The sequence below is a fragment of the Taurulus bubalis genome, assembly GCF_910589615.1.
Source record: "Taurulus bubalis genome assembly, chromosome: 1".
Lineage (NCBI taxonomy): Eukaryota > Metazoa > Chordata > Actinopteri > Perciformes > Cottidae > Taurulus > Taurulus bubalis.
In genome coordinates this window covers 25,525,856-25,542,189 of record NC_136589.1, presented here as the reverse complement: position 1 = coordinate 25,542,189, position 16,334 = coordinate 25,525,856, and the positions used below count along the sequence as shown (strand labels likewise).

Genomic DNA, 16,334 nt, shown 5'->3' with positions numbered 1-16,334 from the left:
TTAACAGCTTGTAACGTTTACTACATCACCACCACCACAGTCATCTTTGGGGCTTGATCTCCCTGAATGGCAAAGCTTTTTGTCTTGTTTTTAAAGAATGTGGTTCAAAACCTACTCTGCGAAAGTGACCACGGATAAGATGAAACACAATACGGGCCGAGGGAGAAACTGAAAAAGGAAATACACCGCTTCCGTCTTCCAACGAAAACACTAAAGTCTACGAAGCACAGATGGAGGATATTAATTGCAACGTTAGGCCGTGACGCAAGGCTTCATTTGCCTGAGGTCTAAGTTAACGTGTAAGGGCCCTGGGAACAGTGGTGGTCCAGATCAAGTGGCACCATGCAAACGTAACAAAACGCCATGCAGGACGTGTCTTTGTCGTGGCTTAAACCACTTCTGATACTGCCAGGCGCCAGTCAAAACAGCCGGAAATTGCACACTAAACAAGATTCCGAGCCAAGCAAAATGAAGTTAATGACAGGAAATGGGCCGGCCCGACTTCCGCCACACTATCACGCTCTAGTCCCCTCGGACATGTCTTGAATCGTCTCCAGTCGGCAGCAAAGCAGAGTTTTTTTTTTTCAATACCCAGTATATACCAGTTGCCCACCACTGCCTGATGATGCACAAACACCAAAGGTGGAAAATGGTTACTGGTCACTTGCTGCCATCTAGTGAAACCTTCCAATAGCAAATGTAACTACCCACACTTATTTCTGTTTGAGACGTTTTCCTGTTCAATAAATTAAATCAACATGCACCATGAATAACCAAGGTCATTTAATGTGACATTTACAAACTTCACAAAAACATAATGGGGGATTTAAATAAAAGGCCTATAGGGGGAGAAAAGAAAAAAAGTAGAGTAATGATGAAATAGACGGAGCCATCATTATAAATTTGTAACCTCACAATATTTGTTTCTTACAGCATATTTACAGAGCCGACATTTTGACTTACATCACTATTGAGGCCTCTCCAAAAATATATATCTTCATCAATATTACAGCTTCTGAACATACAGCATCTCACCCAAATAATATCGAAAATAACATCCAAACATATTCATGCATGAGAAATTGAAGAAAAAAAAAAAAAAAAAAGAGGGAATGAGGGAGTAGAGCTTGTGCTGATGTTAAATAAATGTTCAATATTTTGTAAAATACACTCTAAATTGGAGGAGAAGATTGACACCACTCGCGTGTAAGAATCGGCAACAAAACCAATAAGTTCCCAAAATGTTACAAACTATTGCTTTGAACTTTCAAATAGTCCTTGACGAATGGCTGACGTGACTACATTTACTTTACGGTGAAGAGAGAACTTTACTGGCCGGCATCAGTCTGTACGCCTTCGTGTATTGCTTGTTTCAGTGGGCCCCTTGCAGTTGTAGCAGCCTAACTGTCCGTACGTGGGTCAAATGCTCGTCTCCAGCTCGCCCTCCAAGCCCGACTCAGTTCATGTTAGAGTGGCTCTTCAGGTGCCTCCTCAGGTGGTTCAGACAGGTGTAGGTCTTGGGACAGATCTGGCAGTGGTACGGTCTCACTCCCGAGTGGTTCAGCATGTGCTGCTTCAGCACACTTCCGTCCGAGAAGGCTTTCCCGCACTGCGTGCAAACGTATGGCCGCTCCCCCGTGTGCACGCGCATGTGAACGGTCACCTTGTGTGCCATCGTGAAACCTTTGCCACACACCGTGCACTTGAAGGGCCTCTCTCCGGTGTGGGTGAGCCTGTGTGTGCGCATCGCCCCCATCTGGGAGAAGGCCTTGCCGCAGTCGGGGCAAACGTGCGGCTTCTCGCCAGTGTGCACCCTGGTGTGGCTCCGCAGTCCCCCCGCCGTGGAGAAACACTGTGAACAGTGGGTGCACTGATACGGTCGCTCGCCCGTATGCGTGCGCATGTGCTGCTTCAGGTCGTAGCGGTTTCGGAAGCCTCGGCCGCACACCAGGCAGCTCTCTGGCCTGTCGTCATTGTGGCGCAGCTCGTGGTTGGCCAAGCATTTTTCCGACAGGAAACACTTGCCGCATTCCTGACACTGGTAGGGTTTCTCGTGATCGACCCTCTGGTGGTACTTCAGCTCGCTGATGCCGGGGAACGTCTCGTCACAGTATCGGCACCTGAAGCGGTGGTTGGGGCTGTAGGGAAGTTGGTGTTCGCTCATCTGGTGGTTCCTCAGCAGGTGGGCCATCTTGAAGGTCTTCCCACAGTGAGAGCACTCGTACTTTGTCAGCAGCTGGACACACTGATGTCGGACCCGCTCGTGCAGGGACCTGAACTGACACCCACACTTTGTGCAAATGTGGGACGCGTTTTTACACTTCCTCTTCCTGTGCCTGGAGAGGTGAGCCTCCGTGCGGAAGGCTTTGCCACACTGGGAACATTTGTAAGGCTTCACCGCCGTGTGGAACCGCTGGTGCTCGAGAAACTCAAAGCGGTACTTAAAGCTCCTTCCACACAGTGGACAGTTATGTGTGACCCGTCCTCGCGGGTAGGCTGCTTTCACAGACGTTTTCCTGGAGGACGAGGACGTGCGATGAGCGGAGCCACTCTTCCGATGTTTGCCTCGGCTCATTAACTTGGCCTCCATGTCGCCAACCTCTTCATGCCGTTGTTGATGCTTGGTCAAACACTTGGAGGCGATAAAGCTCTTCCCACATTGCTTGCACTGATAAGGCTTGTCATGATCTACCTGCTGATGATACTTCAAGTCCCCAATCCCTGAAAAACCAACCCCGCAATGGCTGCACTTGAAGAGGCGGCTTTGGACGTGAGTCAGCAGGTGTTCTTTCAGGCTGCTAGACTTTTGAAAACTTTTCCCGCAGTGCCCACAGTTGTAGTTACGCCCACGTTTCGGGCAGTGGTGCCTGAATTTGTCCAGTGAGGTTGGAAAACTGTTCCCACATTTAATGCACAGATACGCTGCATTTTTGCACTTCCGTAGCCTGTGGCCAGCCAGCAAAGTGGCTGTTCTGAAAGCCCTCCCGCACTCGGAGCAGTTGTAAGGCTGTAGCCCGCTGTGGACTCTCTGGTGCTCAATGAGGACGGAGTGGTGCTTGAAGCATTTGTTGCACTCGGGGCATTTATGCGTCCCCGACTGCTGCCTCCTGCGGGGAGACGACGAGATATCCGCCTGCTTCGGTGATTCGGGAAAGTCCGCCGAGGTGGAAGGGTTCGTGGACAGTTCCTCGTCGAACATGACAATCTGAGGAACGTCGTTATTTTCGTCGTCGCAAGCACTCGGGTGGGACGTGATGGCCACCTCCAGCGATGGAGGGAGAGACAGAGAGGGAATGAGAAGATCCTCTGACTGAAACGGAGCTGCTGGGGAAATATGAAGAGAAAGAAAAAAGTGAATACAACAGTCTCCCCTCTTCTTCAACTAATACACTACATGATTACTTTTTTTTTTTTATAGTGAATGGGCACATACCAACACTACACTTAGCCAGTTTCCCGTGGCACTGTTTGCTTTGGAGAAGAAATTTAAGGTCATCTCCATTTGAGACACACTGCATGTACTCCTCTAGGACAGAGGGTGCAGCACTGATCCAGGATGCTGTCTGTATACAAGAGAGGCAAAAAAAGAAAAAGACATTTTGAATTTCAAGTTGAAAAGGTCTCCCAATTTATTGACTTTATTTTATCATCCTCGTTGTACCTGTTTGAAATCTGGTATTGGCAGCAGCTCCTCCAGTCTGGTGAAGAATTCACAAACCAGAGTTTCCAGTGCTGTGTCGAAGTCAGGGCCATACTCCACTGGAAACACATTCTGTCAGAAATACAACCAACATTTCTCACTTTTAGTTGGGTAAAACTGTGATAAAGAAATGGATTTATAACATTTGAGTTCTGACAGAAGGGTTATTTTAGCTCACTGTGTAAACGAAACATGTTTTTTTTTTTACCTTGAGGAAGTGTTCTCTGCCATCTGTGTCTTCAATGAGGCCTTGCACTAGCTTCATAAAGTTTGCCTCTGGTGCTTCAATCACAGGATCATTGGTCTGGGTTAGAAAACAAAACACCAGTCGGACGATTAGAGGCAAAGTAAATGGGAACAAAATATAAGACAACAAACTAGGGGACACATTGTATTTGTTATTGGGTAATCTGTTTATTGTTTAATCAAACATGTCAGAAAATAGTCAGAAAAAATGCTTTTTGGAGCATTCTGTCAGAAATCAATCACTTTCTGACAGCATACCTTTACATTTGAAGCTCTTTCCTACACATAACCTCACAGAGTGTTAGAATGTAGTTTGATAAACCAGACTTGCCAACCTTTGAGGAGACAGGGGACATCACAGTTGACCCATCTTGTCTTACCCCTCCACCAAAAGACACAGACGTCTAAAATAAACACAACAGTAGGATTTTATGTTCCTCTGGAAGCTAACAAACAAGGTTATCCACAATGTCAATAATGTTGGTCCAATATAACTTAAAGAATCCAAATGATGAATGAATTATTAGCTTAATTCATATGCTGCAACTTCAGAATGCCTGACCCGGGGCACCAGTGCAAGTCTATCTCTTTCAAAGACAGGTCATACAGCTCCTTAAAAGACAGCCAGGTAAATCCCCCACCGGGAGGTGTTCCACTTCTCAGTTGTGCAAGTGCAGTACAAAGTCAGGAAAAAACCCTGATGCCTTCACTTGGAAGACTTTGGTGCAGAAGCATAGGGGAACGTCTTTGCAACTGCTCATGACAAAGGATCATGTAGTGTGACAATAAAAAGGTCTGGCAGCTGGAGTTAGTCTATGACGCGTTATTTACAATTTGTCTGCCCTAATTAGACTCCACATTAATTGTACTTTTTTGCTAAGCTTCACACTGTACAGGGCAAAACTGCAAACCAGGAAGATTCAGTTAGAAGAACAAAAGTGTTTAATAACAAAGTGCATTTACTCTTGTAACACAATTTTGAGGTACTTGAAATTGTGGATGGCCTTGTTTGTTTGCTTACCAATGATCAGAAAACCCCACTTTTATGGTTTTTTTTTAAAGATAGATATATGTATTTAGTAGGGGTGGGGGAAAAAAATCGATTCAGTATAGTATCGCGATAGATTGCGTGGCGATATTGTATCGATAGACAGAAGCCAAGTATCGATCTTTTTTTCATGTAATCAATTATGGGAGGCATCGGAGAAAGAAATGAGAAATGCGCCGTTCGCGTGTAAATCAAACGTCTGGACTTCCTGTCACTCGTAGCGGCGCTGCTGCACAACTGTTGCACAACACACAGGACAACATCCGCGACACGGCGCTGGTCAAAGACGTTAACTCAAGCATAAATCAAACTGGCTGCTGCTACTCTCGTAGCGCTGGAAGCGGCCGGTGTTACGGAGTAACAGGCGGGCGTGTTAACTGGTGACTTCAAGCCGAAAGTCGGCAGTTAACACGGCTGCCTATTAATCCGTAACACCGTCATCCCGACGCAGTTCCTGGAGAAGTAATATTATGAACCCAGACACGACGGCGTTTGATGCTCCAACCTCTTTGGGATTTCCACAACAAGTATAACGCAAAAATAGTAGTTATTTTCATGGTGGAGGCAGGAATGGAAACTCTTTGCACGCCGATAAACCACAGAGATAAGCCCCGCCCCCTCTCTGGCGTGTCCAGCTCGAATGAAGCGACAATGCAGACTGTACCACAAGCAGTTCAGTTTGTCAGGTGCAACATTTATGAAAGTGTTGGTCAGATTGTCTGCTTGACAATCACATTTTGCTGCAATAAAAATGATTGAAGTGAGATGAACAGACTGAAAATGGTATCTTCTTAGATACAATATGTTGACAAAATTTGCGGTGAAAAAAAGGGAATAAAATCGCAATACTCAATATATCGCAGAATCGAAGTATCGAATCGGGACCCAAGTATCGTGATAAAATCGAATCGTGGGACCTCTGGTGATTCCCACCCCTAGTATTTAGATGGGTCAACTTTGAGGGCCCTTGTTTCCCAAAATGGTTAGATTTATTCTGTTTAATCAAACCACGTTATAACACTGACATGGGTTTGCATGTGAAAACAATGTATTCACCATCACCATCATACAAGACAAATCCTGATCTTTGAGAGGTTGAAACCAGTTGATGTTTGGGCATTTTTGCTTCAATGTTTAGTCAAAACGAACAATTTCTGCATTAGCTGACTAATCATTTCAGTTTCTCAACCAAATAATGAAAACACTCACCTCCTCAATGCAAGACGTCCGGATTTGGTTGAGGTGGCTCTCCACGGCCTTGAGATCTTCAGGGTGTTCAGAACGCAACAGCTCCAGAGTTGTCTAGAAGGACATTTAAGTCATGATTCGAATGTTTCCATGACACCCTTTAGTGGAGTCTCTTATTTGATTGCTTTCTTAAATATACATGATGAATCTACACGTTTCAAAAACACTCACCCTCGCTCTCAGGCCCAGTGAGAGCAGTCGCCCTTCCCTTTTGCTCATCAGTTCAGGAACCGCATCCGTTACCATGGACACAAACTCCTCCAGCTTCCCATAGTGCTTTATGTTGCGCTGGCGTACCACTTCCCACATCACGGCTGACATCAGCCGAAGTGGTGGCACCAGGAGTGCCAGCGAGGACAACGGAACACTGAATTCTTCAAACAGAAAAGAATTGGGTCAAATTAGCATGAAAGCAAGATGGGTACTGTGTACCTTCTGCCACATTGGGTGACTCTTTTGACATTGGAAAATGTAATGTGGTGTTATACGCAAATATTCATTCATACTGTTTTTATCAAGGTACTTGTGAGTATCCGAGTGCTTTTTTCTTTTCTTAGCAAGGAGGGGAGTAGACAAGCAATATATTTCCTAATCACTACAGCATCTCACTTTAAAGACAGCACCGTTACAAGAGTCCGCACGCGCTATTCCCTTTCCTCCTGTATCCATCCCTGTGGTGAAGTGGCTCGTGAGGGGGCAATACAAAACAGTGGGGTGCGTTCACTAGCACCAGGGTGGTGAGCAAACGTGTAGCTCCAAACACTCACTGCACTAGTATAGCTCGCTCTGAATGTTATAGTACTACTTATATATACAACTAATAAAATAAACCCACTCAGTACTTCTACACTGAGAAAATACACAGGAGGTAACTTATAGTGAGTAACTGTGGCAAAAACATGACCAGTGTAAACACCTGACGGTCACAGTTAGCTTTATTTCTAAATAAACTGGCCATTGCTAACTATCGGTCAAAAACGACCCACCAGATATGTTGCGTTTCATACATTTAACTAAATAACATATTTGACCGCATAATAAACATCCTCGACAGAAAGGCGTTATTCAACACGAGACAGAGTTGCCGTGAGCTATCGTTAGCAGACCAGGCAAGAGGCCGCTGGTGTTGCCCGGTAAAACCGGTTTATTATTGGGAAAAACAATTCTAGTTCCAGGGATTAGCCGAGGCCTGTTGAGCCTCGGCTAATACTTCGCTTTAGCCATTCAGCGAGCCGCATAAGCGATAAATATACAGTTTTGCCGAGCATCGCAAGCTAATACATACCCGTGTCGTTCATTTTGGATGTCTTTAATAACGATGGAAAGAGAAATCATTACAGAAGACTATCTTTCATACTTTCGGTTAGCGTGTTAGCTAGCCGTATACGGGGCTTCAGGCGCCAACTTCTTCCTGAAACACGTTGTTCATTCTGGGAGAGCGGCGGCCCATTCAGTGTCAGTTTGTAACAGCGAGGCTCGTTTTGCTTTACGAGGCAGCCCGGATAAGGCGATACCAAGTCACCCTACATTCAAAATGAGACGCACCGCCCCTCCGGACAAATAAATAAGTAAATCTTGAAAGTAATGTTTAAACTTGATAAACTATGTTTTCTTGTCTACCCCTTGTGTTTGTAATGTCGCGTATAATCATATAAATTAATAGATTTTGAATATATGTTTGAGAAAACTATTCAAAAAAATCTCAATGGGATTATCCTGAATAAATGAAGGTTTAATAAAACGAAAACAATTTGAATACATCTGCTTGTAAAATAGTCTAGAACCCACCCTATCGGGATTACAGGAGCTACATATTTGTTATTCATTATAATTATGTTTGAGGATCACAAAACATATACTATTAATATTGTACAAGACCGTTTGTACAAGATGTTTCTTGTTAGATTGATGTACAAATGTTGCTGCAGTCAGAAGTAAACACATAGAGCAAGAGCACACCATAGCTTAGTTCCAATGTATTGTTATAGGGTGTCATAGAACAAAAAGTAATACATTTAAATGTAAGTGTAGAGAGTACAACGAGAACAGGTCTGACAATGCAGGATCAGGAATTGACAAACAAGAACTTTTGCAACATAGTCCTTACAAAAGAGGGAGAGTGCTATATTATTCCACAAAGCAATAACACACAGTGCTATCAGTACAGGCTAGTTGCATGAATACAACATGAATTAGATTACATGTTATATGGTAATGAATGGAATTAGACGGTCTGGTGCTGCACAACACTGTGAGTTTTCAAGTGTCTCTTCAGGTGATTGAGGCATGTGTAAGTCTTTGCACACAGCTGACAAGCATAGGGTCGCACCCCTGTGTGATTCATAGTGTGCTTTTTCAATTCGCTGCCGCGTGAATAACCTCTCCCACACTCGCAACAGACGTAAGGGCGCTCTCCAGTGTGAACGCGCATGTGCAGTGTCACTTTGCTCGCCATGGTGAATCCCCTCCCACACACGGCACACTTGTACGGCTTTTCCCCTGTGTGAGTGCGTCTGTGTATCTGCAGTTCGCCGGCTGAAACGAAAGCCTTGCCACAGTCGGAGCACAGGTACGGTTTCTCTCCCGTGTGGATCCTGACGTGGATGTTCAGGTTTCCCAACACGGAGAAACGTTTCCCGCAGTATGTGCACTGAAACGGCCTCTCGCCTGTGTGACTGCGCATGTGGAGGCTCAGGTCATGCTTGTTCTTGAAAGCTTTGCCACATTGCACACAAATCTGTGTTCTCTGTTGCCTGTGGCGCTGCTCATGGGCTGCCAAGCAGGTGGCCGAGCGGAAATACTTCCCACACTTCGTGCACTGATTGGACAGGTCGGGAGGATGGATCCTCTGGTGGGAACTCAGCTCGCTCATACTGGGGCACACTTTCCCACACTGTTTGCACGTAAAGATGCGGCTCTGGCCATGAGTCAGCTCATGCTTACCCAGCAGGTGCATCGTCTTAAAGCTTTTTCCGCACTGAGAACAGTCAAACTTCAGGACACTACGAACACACTGGTGTCTACATTTGCCTTGCACCGATTGAAAGCTACTTCCACATTTGATGCAAACATAAGCGGCTTTTGTGCAGTGTGTCCGCCTGTGTGAGGACAGGTCAGAGGTCCTCCTAAAGGCCTTTCCGCACTGAGAGCACTTGTAAGGGTTTTCTCCGGTGTGAAGCCTCTGATGCTCCAGCAATTCGTAGCGGTAAATGAAGCACTTTGCACACTGAGCGCATTTGTGTGCAACTCTCCGCCGTGGAGGGCCCATCGCGGAGCTGGACAATACAAGACTCTCGGTGGACGTAGCGGGAGCTCGGCAGGTGTTCGACGCCCCGTTGTCAAACTCCTCCACTATGTGAACATCAGGACTGCATTTCCCTCCCCTTGTTTGTTCTGCATTACTGCTGTACCGAGTGTTTGTCTCCTCCTCAGATGGCCATCTTGCATCCTGTATCCCCATTTCTCCTGCGTCCCGGGGTTGAATCCCATCAGGTTCTCTTTGGTTCTGAAATGTCTGTGCGTTAGATTCCACATCTTTGGTGTTGGTCTCTCGCGGTGAAGGAGGGAGAGATAAGGATGAGAAGAGCCGCTGCTCCGAGGGAGAAAGCGCTGTTGGAAAAGAGAAATTTAAAAAGTGAGAGATTTATTAATTTACATTTGGTACAAATTAGGGGTGTTACTTTTCAAAGTGTCTGTAAAATATCTGCAATGGGGCTGCTAACAAAAATAATTGTCATTATCAATTAATCTGTTGAAATTTGTTTCAATTAAAGCTGATTTTGTGTTGATTTTAGCAGTCCCTGTGGTTGTGTTTCTGAGCACCAGATTGGGGGCCGCCCTTGCCTCCAGCGGGCCCAGACACACAGCACAGGCCTCCAGCAGGTGGCGGTGATGTTGGCTCCCAGCTAGACGAAGCTCTACTGCTGGCCAGAGGAGGGGACGCTGCCAGGCGTGGAGCCCTCCTCCTCCCAGAGCTTCCAGGTCGGAGCGCCAGAGAAGCCGGGTTTGGGTCTGTCCGCGGTGGGCTGGTAGCAGCTGGAGGCCCCGTTGGAGTCTGAGCTAAAGAAGTTTCTGCTGAACCTGCCTGATTTCATCGGATTTCGTGCAAATCGACCCCAGTGGCATCGATGAGGAGCATTAAGAATAACTATTTAGAAAAAGCCAGTCTGCTCGTCGTTTGCTTGATGTAGAGGCATTAGTATTAAATTCAGACTTTCTGAACCAGTTCAAAGTTCCTCACGGTAAGTTTAAATGTTAAACCATTAAACAATGCCAATAACAAGATTTACAATTTGTCCAACCAATTTGGAAGATTTGAATTTATAATGATATGAAACAAAACATTTTTTAAAGGGAGTAAAATAAATCCTCACAGTTCACATGCTGGAACCAATATTTTTGCTTTAAAAACCACTCTAATTAATCAATCAACAGTTAATTGACAGATTATTTCAGCACTAATATGCACATAAAATATGCACTGGTTGGTATCCCAGGCACACTGACTTACCACCGGTATCCATCTCGGCCATTTTACCACAGTGGGCCTTGCTTCTGAGCAGTACTTTAAGGTCATCTTCTTTGGATACACACTGCATGTACTCTTCTAGCACAGAGGGTGTATCACTCATCCACACTGCGGTCTTTATCAAACAAATAAAGGTATCATTTTGATAGACTGGAAACAAATGATCAATCTCTGGAAATGCTTTGTGAACTGCAAATTGCTGGAAGGTTTTACCTGCTTAAAGTCTGGTATGAGCAGCAACTCTTCCAGGCTCATGAAGAACTCACAAACCAGTGTCTCCAGAGCCGCATCAAAGTCATGCCCAAACTCTACAGGAAACACATTCTGTATGTAGGGAACATTTCAACCCAAACCTCATGTAACTGTCATGCGACAAATCAAACAAATTGCTTCATTTAATGTGCAAAAAAACAATGAGGTGAGCACCTCGAGGAAGTGCTCTCTCTCTCTCGGGTCCTCCAGGAGTCTTTGAACGAGCCTGGCGAAGTTGGCTTCAAGAGCTTCATTTCCTGGATGAACCTGTCAAGGAAAATATACACCTAAAAATATAGGCCGAACACTTCTTAAACAGACAGAAATGTCCGCGATTGAAAAAGTCACACATACCTGTTTTGAGCGAGATGGTAGGAGGCTGCTCAAGAGTGTTTCAACACCGCTGAGATCTTCTGATATCTGTTCAGAACTCAACATCTGTAATGTCATCTGGAACAGCCATCAAGCAGGAGTCACTGACAATTAAGAAAACGCAATAATCCCCCTCTTTGTAGCTACAAACAATACATCAGACTACCATCTGATGTACTATATATTAAATTATACTACATATTTTAAATGCCATGTAGATGCTCCACAATCTTTATTTTATGTTTGAAAGTGCAGAAAGTTAAGGATTTCCATGATGCATTTTTTGTTTTTATCTGATCAGATGTTAAACTGCATTTCAGTGTACTGCTGCTTACTGTGTGCAATGGCAATAAAGTTTAATATTATCCAAATAACAGTTATATTAGCTAATATAATCCTTTTTAAACAACCGTATGTTGATATATATATTAATATATAGATGGATAATCTCTACCTCTTACCTTTGCTCTTAAACCCAGAGTGAGCAGCCTCATCTGTCGGTCTGTCAAGATGTCAGGGATGGCTTCAGTTACCAAGGACACAAACTCCTCTACTATCCCATAATGCGTGACGCTCCTCAGACGAAGCACCTTCCACATCACCGCCGTGATCACCCTCAGAGGTGGAACCAGGAGCCTCAGCGAGGACAGGGGCAGAGGGTCCTCTGCAAGGGGGAGCAGGGGACTGAGGCATTATTTATTTGAGCTAAAGAACATTGCATACCAGAAACACAAAGCATCTATACCCCAACGAACAATAGGTGAAAACACAGACAGGTCGTACAATCACACTTAAAACACATCAACAAAGTGGCCTGTGCATCTTTTTGCGCGCGCGCGCACACACACACACACACACACACACACACACACACACACACACACACACACACACACACACACACACACACACACACACAGGTTGATTAGGTTAATTTTCTTTTTTTAATTTGGGGTTGTCATTTTTAGCATTTTTGAGTATCCCAGTTTGATAATAGTTTAAACACTGGCAGCACACTTATGTATTATAAATAGTTGTAGCATGATGGGCTAAACTGGGGATACAGGTCTACAACAAAAACGGGTGATCAACAAATTAAACACTTTAAACGACATATTATGTTCATTCTTCACTTCGTCACGTGGCTCTAAATTGAATAAATCTATGCAAACTGCAATGACCTCTTCCCCTCGCGTTGTATCGATCTAAAATACTTGCAGGAATGGTGAGAACTGTATTAGTTCAATAAGTCAAAGCTAGGAAGTTGCTGTTAGCAGGCAAGCTAACAACATCAAAACAAACCCACGTGACCCTAGACGAAATACAAAACGTTACCCATGTCATTCCACAGAAGAGGTATAAGAGTTTAAATGGCACTGAATAATGTCTCAGATTAATATATATATATATATATATATATATATATATATATATATATATATATATATATATATATATATATATATACTTCCTGCAGTGAAAAGTAGCTTCTAGCTAATCCAGATGCTCGCCGCTGCTGAACACCGCTTCCTGACTTTACTTCTTCGTGTCCCATATTTCGGTTGACAACTTGACATCCAGTCGCCCCATCGCCGCCCACTGTCTGTTACTTACAGCAACCATCAGCTGTAATGTAACATCATTTAAAAATGTCTTTACAAATAAGTGTATTCTTATTACCACGTTCAAGTAACACAATAAACATATAAAATAAAAACATTTTTTAAATACAAAGCTCTCTGTCGTTGTTCTTGTACAGTCTTTCGCCTAACTCCAGATTTACATACAGCCAGATTATCACTGGGACTTCTGTAGATGCATGAATCCCCTGGTGGGGGCGGTGAAGGCTTTCTAAAACAGAGTGCCCAGTAACTATTCATCACAAAGCGAGGAACCATGGGAAAAGTAATTAGATAGTGCCTCATCAGACCATCTGGGCAGCGTCAGCCACCATGACACCAAGTAAATCCACGCAGTGCATTTTGAATGACAGAAGGGCCCTTGTGTACTTAAAAAGACTATTTCCCCAACTCTTCTTTTTCCCCCAGATTGTCAGCCCTTTTAGTGAGGCCAACAGCCAAACTGCAGCCAGGGCTAATAACTTGCAACTACTTATACCAGCGAATATGCAAGGTGTAAGTGTGTAAAGCTGAATTAGAATTCCAGTAAAAGTAGCCAATAAACCTTGTATCATTAAATATGAAGCATTTCCATCACAAGAAGAAACAAGGTCATGAAAGGTGATCAAATCAGATTTTAAATCAATATTGTGAGAAAATAAGTCAACGGTTTGACTAATTTTGTGTGTGTGTGTGTTTTGGTTCTTTTGGTTCTTTTTTTGGCATAAATAGGCTTCCAAAAAACCCACAACCACAAATGGCAGAAAACTAGATTAATCATTTAAAAACAAACACAATGAGTCCTTTTTCCCCTTAAAATATTGCAAAAATGATTTTGCGTATAATAATAAATCTTCAAAAAAAATATAATAATCCCAATTGTCAGATTTAAAGACACAGAGATTATATTGAAATAGGAGAATTACATTTCCATTGACCTACATGTAACACATGACCTTTGTTTTTACTAAACGTTTTTTAAATAAATGGAACACACAGAACATGCAATTTATCAAATGTCTTCGTATTAGAGTTTAGCATGACTACATTATATGTAGACGATTTGTAATGCATTACATTGACATTGCTGCGTTTCACTGTGTGCTGGTGCATTTTGTAATTAGACATAGTGCCTTTTTAATCTTTTGAAAAATGTTTGCTCTCTCTGATGAAGCTTTAATCTCCGCAACACATGTCCAAACGCTTAAAAATCAGATCAATTACCAAGTCACATTCAGTCAAGTCACATTTTTCTGGCACTTCACGCACAAACCCAAATTAAATTCAAAGTAAGCATCTGTCTATTATACGGATGGATAGCAGACATATAGTTTGTGTGTGTGTGTGTGTGTGTGTGTGTGTGTGGTAGTCGTGTTAATGCATGTATGTCTATGTGTACTGTATGTACGTGTGTGTGTGTGTGTGTGAGTGTGTTTGACAGAGAGAAAGAGAGAGTGTGTGCATATGTGTGTCAGTGCGTGTGTAATTAAAACAAGTGATTTTTTTTCTACACACAGATTATCCCTCTATCCCAGCTGGTCAGAGTTGGATTTGACCACCCTGACAACCAGAGAGAGGAAATCTCTTTGGGGCTAAATCCAAATTGGCACCCTTGATGATTTTTTTTTTTCCCAAACTGAAAATGTGGGAGTGCTCGACTATCAACTTCGAAACAGAAAATACACACACATGCCAAAAAAGAAAATATCCAGTTTCTTTTTCAAAAAAGAAAATATCCAGTTTCTTTTTCAAAAAAGAAAATATCCAGTTTCTTTTTTTATGGCTGTGCACCATTTATTATTTGTTTGTTTTTTTGGTAGATTTGTTGGTGGTGAATCATGCTGCAGGACTACTGCATGATGTGTCTTTGCTTGTGAGCCTCGACTCTGTAAGGTCACAATCGGCACAGATCATTTCTGCTCCGTTGATGTACGGCATTTGTGGAGGCATTATTGACAAATTCAAGCCTTACGTACACTCATAGAGACACACAGCCATGAAGCTGTAGAGGTTTGTGCACATCTGTCTTGGTTTTTCTTTTTTTTTATAAACATGGACTCAGAGCGAGAGACTTAACAGTGACTGCCTTGTAATGAGGTCAAATCAGCTAACTGGTTCCTCATGTGAAAATGAAAAGACACTGCACATTTTAGCTGTAAAGTATATTCACAATATCTACGTAAATGTTGTGTTCAAACACGTGAATGGCAATGTGTCAACGTTACATAAAGCCTTGCTACAATTCTCTCAAAATAATCCAAAACATGAGCCATCCAACTATTTGAGCTGTACTGAGAGTTGGAAAACCCACAAATATGGAAAAGAGTTTTATTACCATTTCATAAAACAATCCATGAAACGATCAACCTAAATGCAATACAGACAATCAGGTCCTCAAGGAAAGTCTTTTATGTAAAAATGAACCAGTATATTTATATAATTTGATCATATCTTGTTATGGCCGTCATGAGAGTCACTGAAATGCTCTTTCAATATAAATACATTACAAAAAAATAGGTACAAATAATTAGCTTTACATATATTTCACAGCTTCAAAGTACTTTACACTGTTGATTACAAAATGAGCTTTCGGTGCATTCACACTCTTCCAATCCACATCCATCAGATCAAATTAAATGGCCTTAAGAGATTCAGTGTGTGGACAACAATCAAAACCAGGCACATAATTCAGGGTTTATTAGTACACAGGTCTTCTTTGTAACCGATACGTGTTAAACTGGAAATGTGCTATGTGACAAATTAATTAGGAATTGTAGTTGTTCACAAAATAACCATTTCAGCATATTTCTTCATATTAGTAGTAGTAGCACATAATTCACAATATGAGAACAATATATTGTGATTCCCCCCCTCATGTCATGACCTGAATACACTTGATACTATTGTGGCCATATTTTCATATCCTCACATACAGTATGGAGCGCCTTCATTCAATCAGATGAATCATTTCATTGATCACACAAATCATTATTAAATAAATAAATTCCCAAACATTAGAAAGGATGATCAATTCATAATGCTGACTTACAAATAGTTATATGTTTTTTTTTCTCTTACGTTTTAAAATGGCGGAAAATGTTATGAGCAAATGCTAGCTTTGGTTAAAATTCTATTAGTAACACCTGAATAAGAGCTCCATAGCAGCTACAGTCATGAATGCAAATCCAAAATAAAAACAGTGCCGTGGCCTCCTGGGACATATTTGGGGAGAATTGTGCGCTGTTCAATATTCGTAATCTGCTTTTAGCGAGCAATTTTTTGCATATGCTGGCGAAGCAAAGCGTTTCAAAACCTTGGAGA

The 16,334-nt window shown here is 42.8% G+C and overlaps 1 protein-coding gene across 1 annotated transcript; it reads right to left on the bottom strand.

Annotated features, from left to right (window-relative positions):
• Positions 1-8,087: 8,087 nt before the first annotated feature.
• Positions 8,088-12,177, bottom strand: LOC306748433 (uncharacterized protein). Its single transcript, XM_079231598.1, has 6 exons — positions 11,856-12,177; positions 11,377-11,472; positions 11,197-11,289; positions 10,984-11,094; positions 10,753-10,885; positions 8,088-9,851 (listed from the first exon to the last, which is right to left on the bottom strand). Exons 1-6 carry the CDS (start codon positions 11,991-11,993, stop codon positions 8,467-8,469), a joined length of 1,956 nt encoding a protein of 651 aa, XP_079087724.1. The 5' UTR covers positions 11,994-12,177; the 3' UTR covers positions 8,088-8,466.
• Positions 12,178-16,334: the final 4,157 nt, after the last annotated feature.

Excerpts from the sequence above, each read along its gene's own strand:
- LOC306748433 (XM_079231598.1), bottom strand. The coding sequence starts at position 11,993 with ATGTGGAAGGTGCTTCGTCTGAGGAGCGTCACGCATTATGGGATAGTA. Across the intron at positions 10,886-10,983 it reads TCATACCAGACTTTAAGCAG|ACCGCAGTGTGGATGAGTGA; the intron begins GTAAAACCTTCC and ends TGTTTGATAAAG. Across the intron at positions 9,852-10,752 it reads GGCCGAGATGGATACCGGTG|CGCTTTCTCCCTCGGAGCAG; the intron begins GTAAGTCAGTGT and ends CTTTTCCAACAG.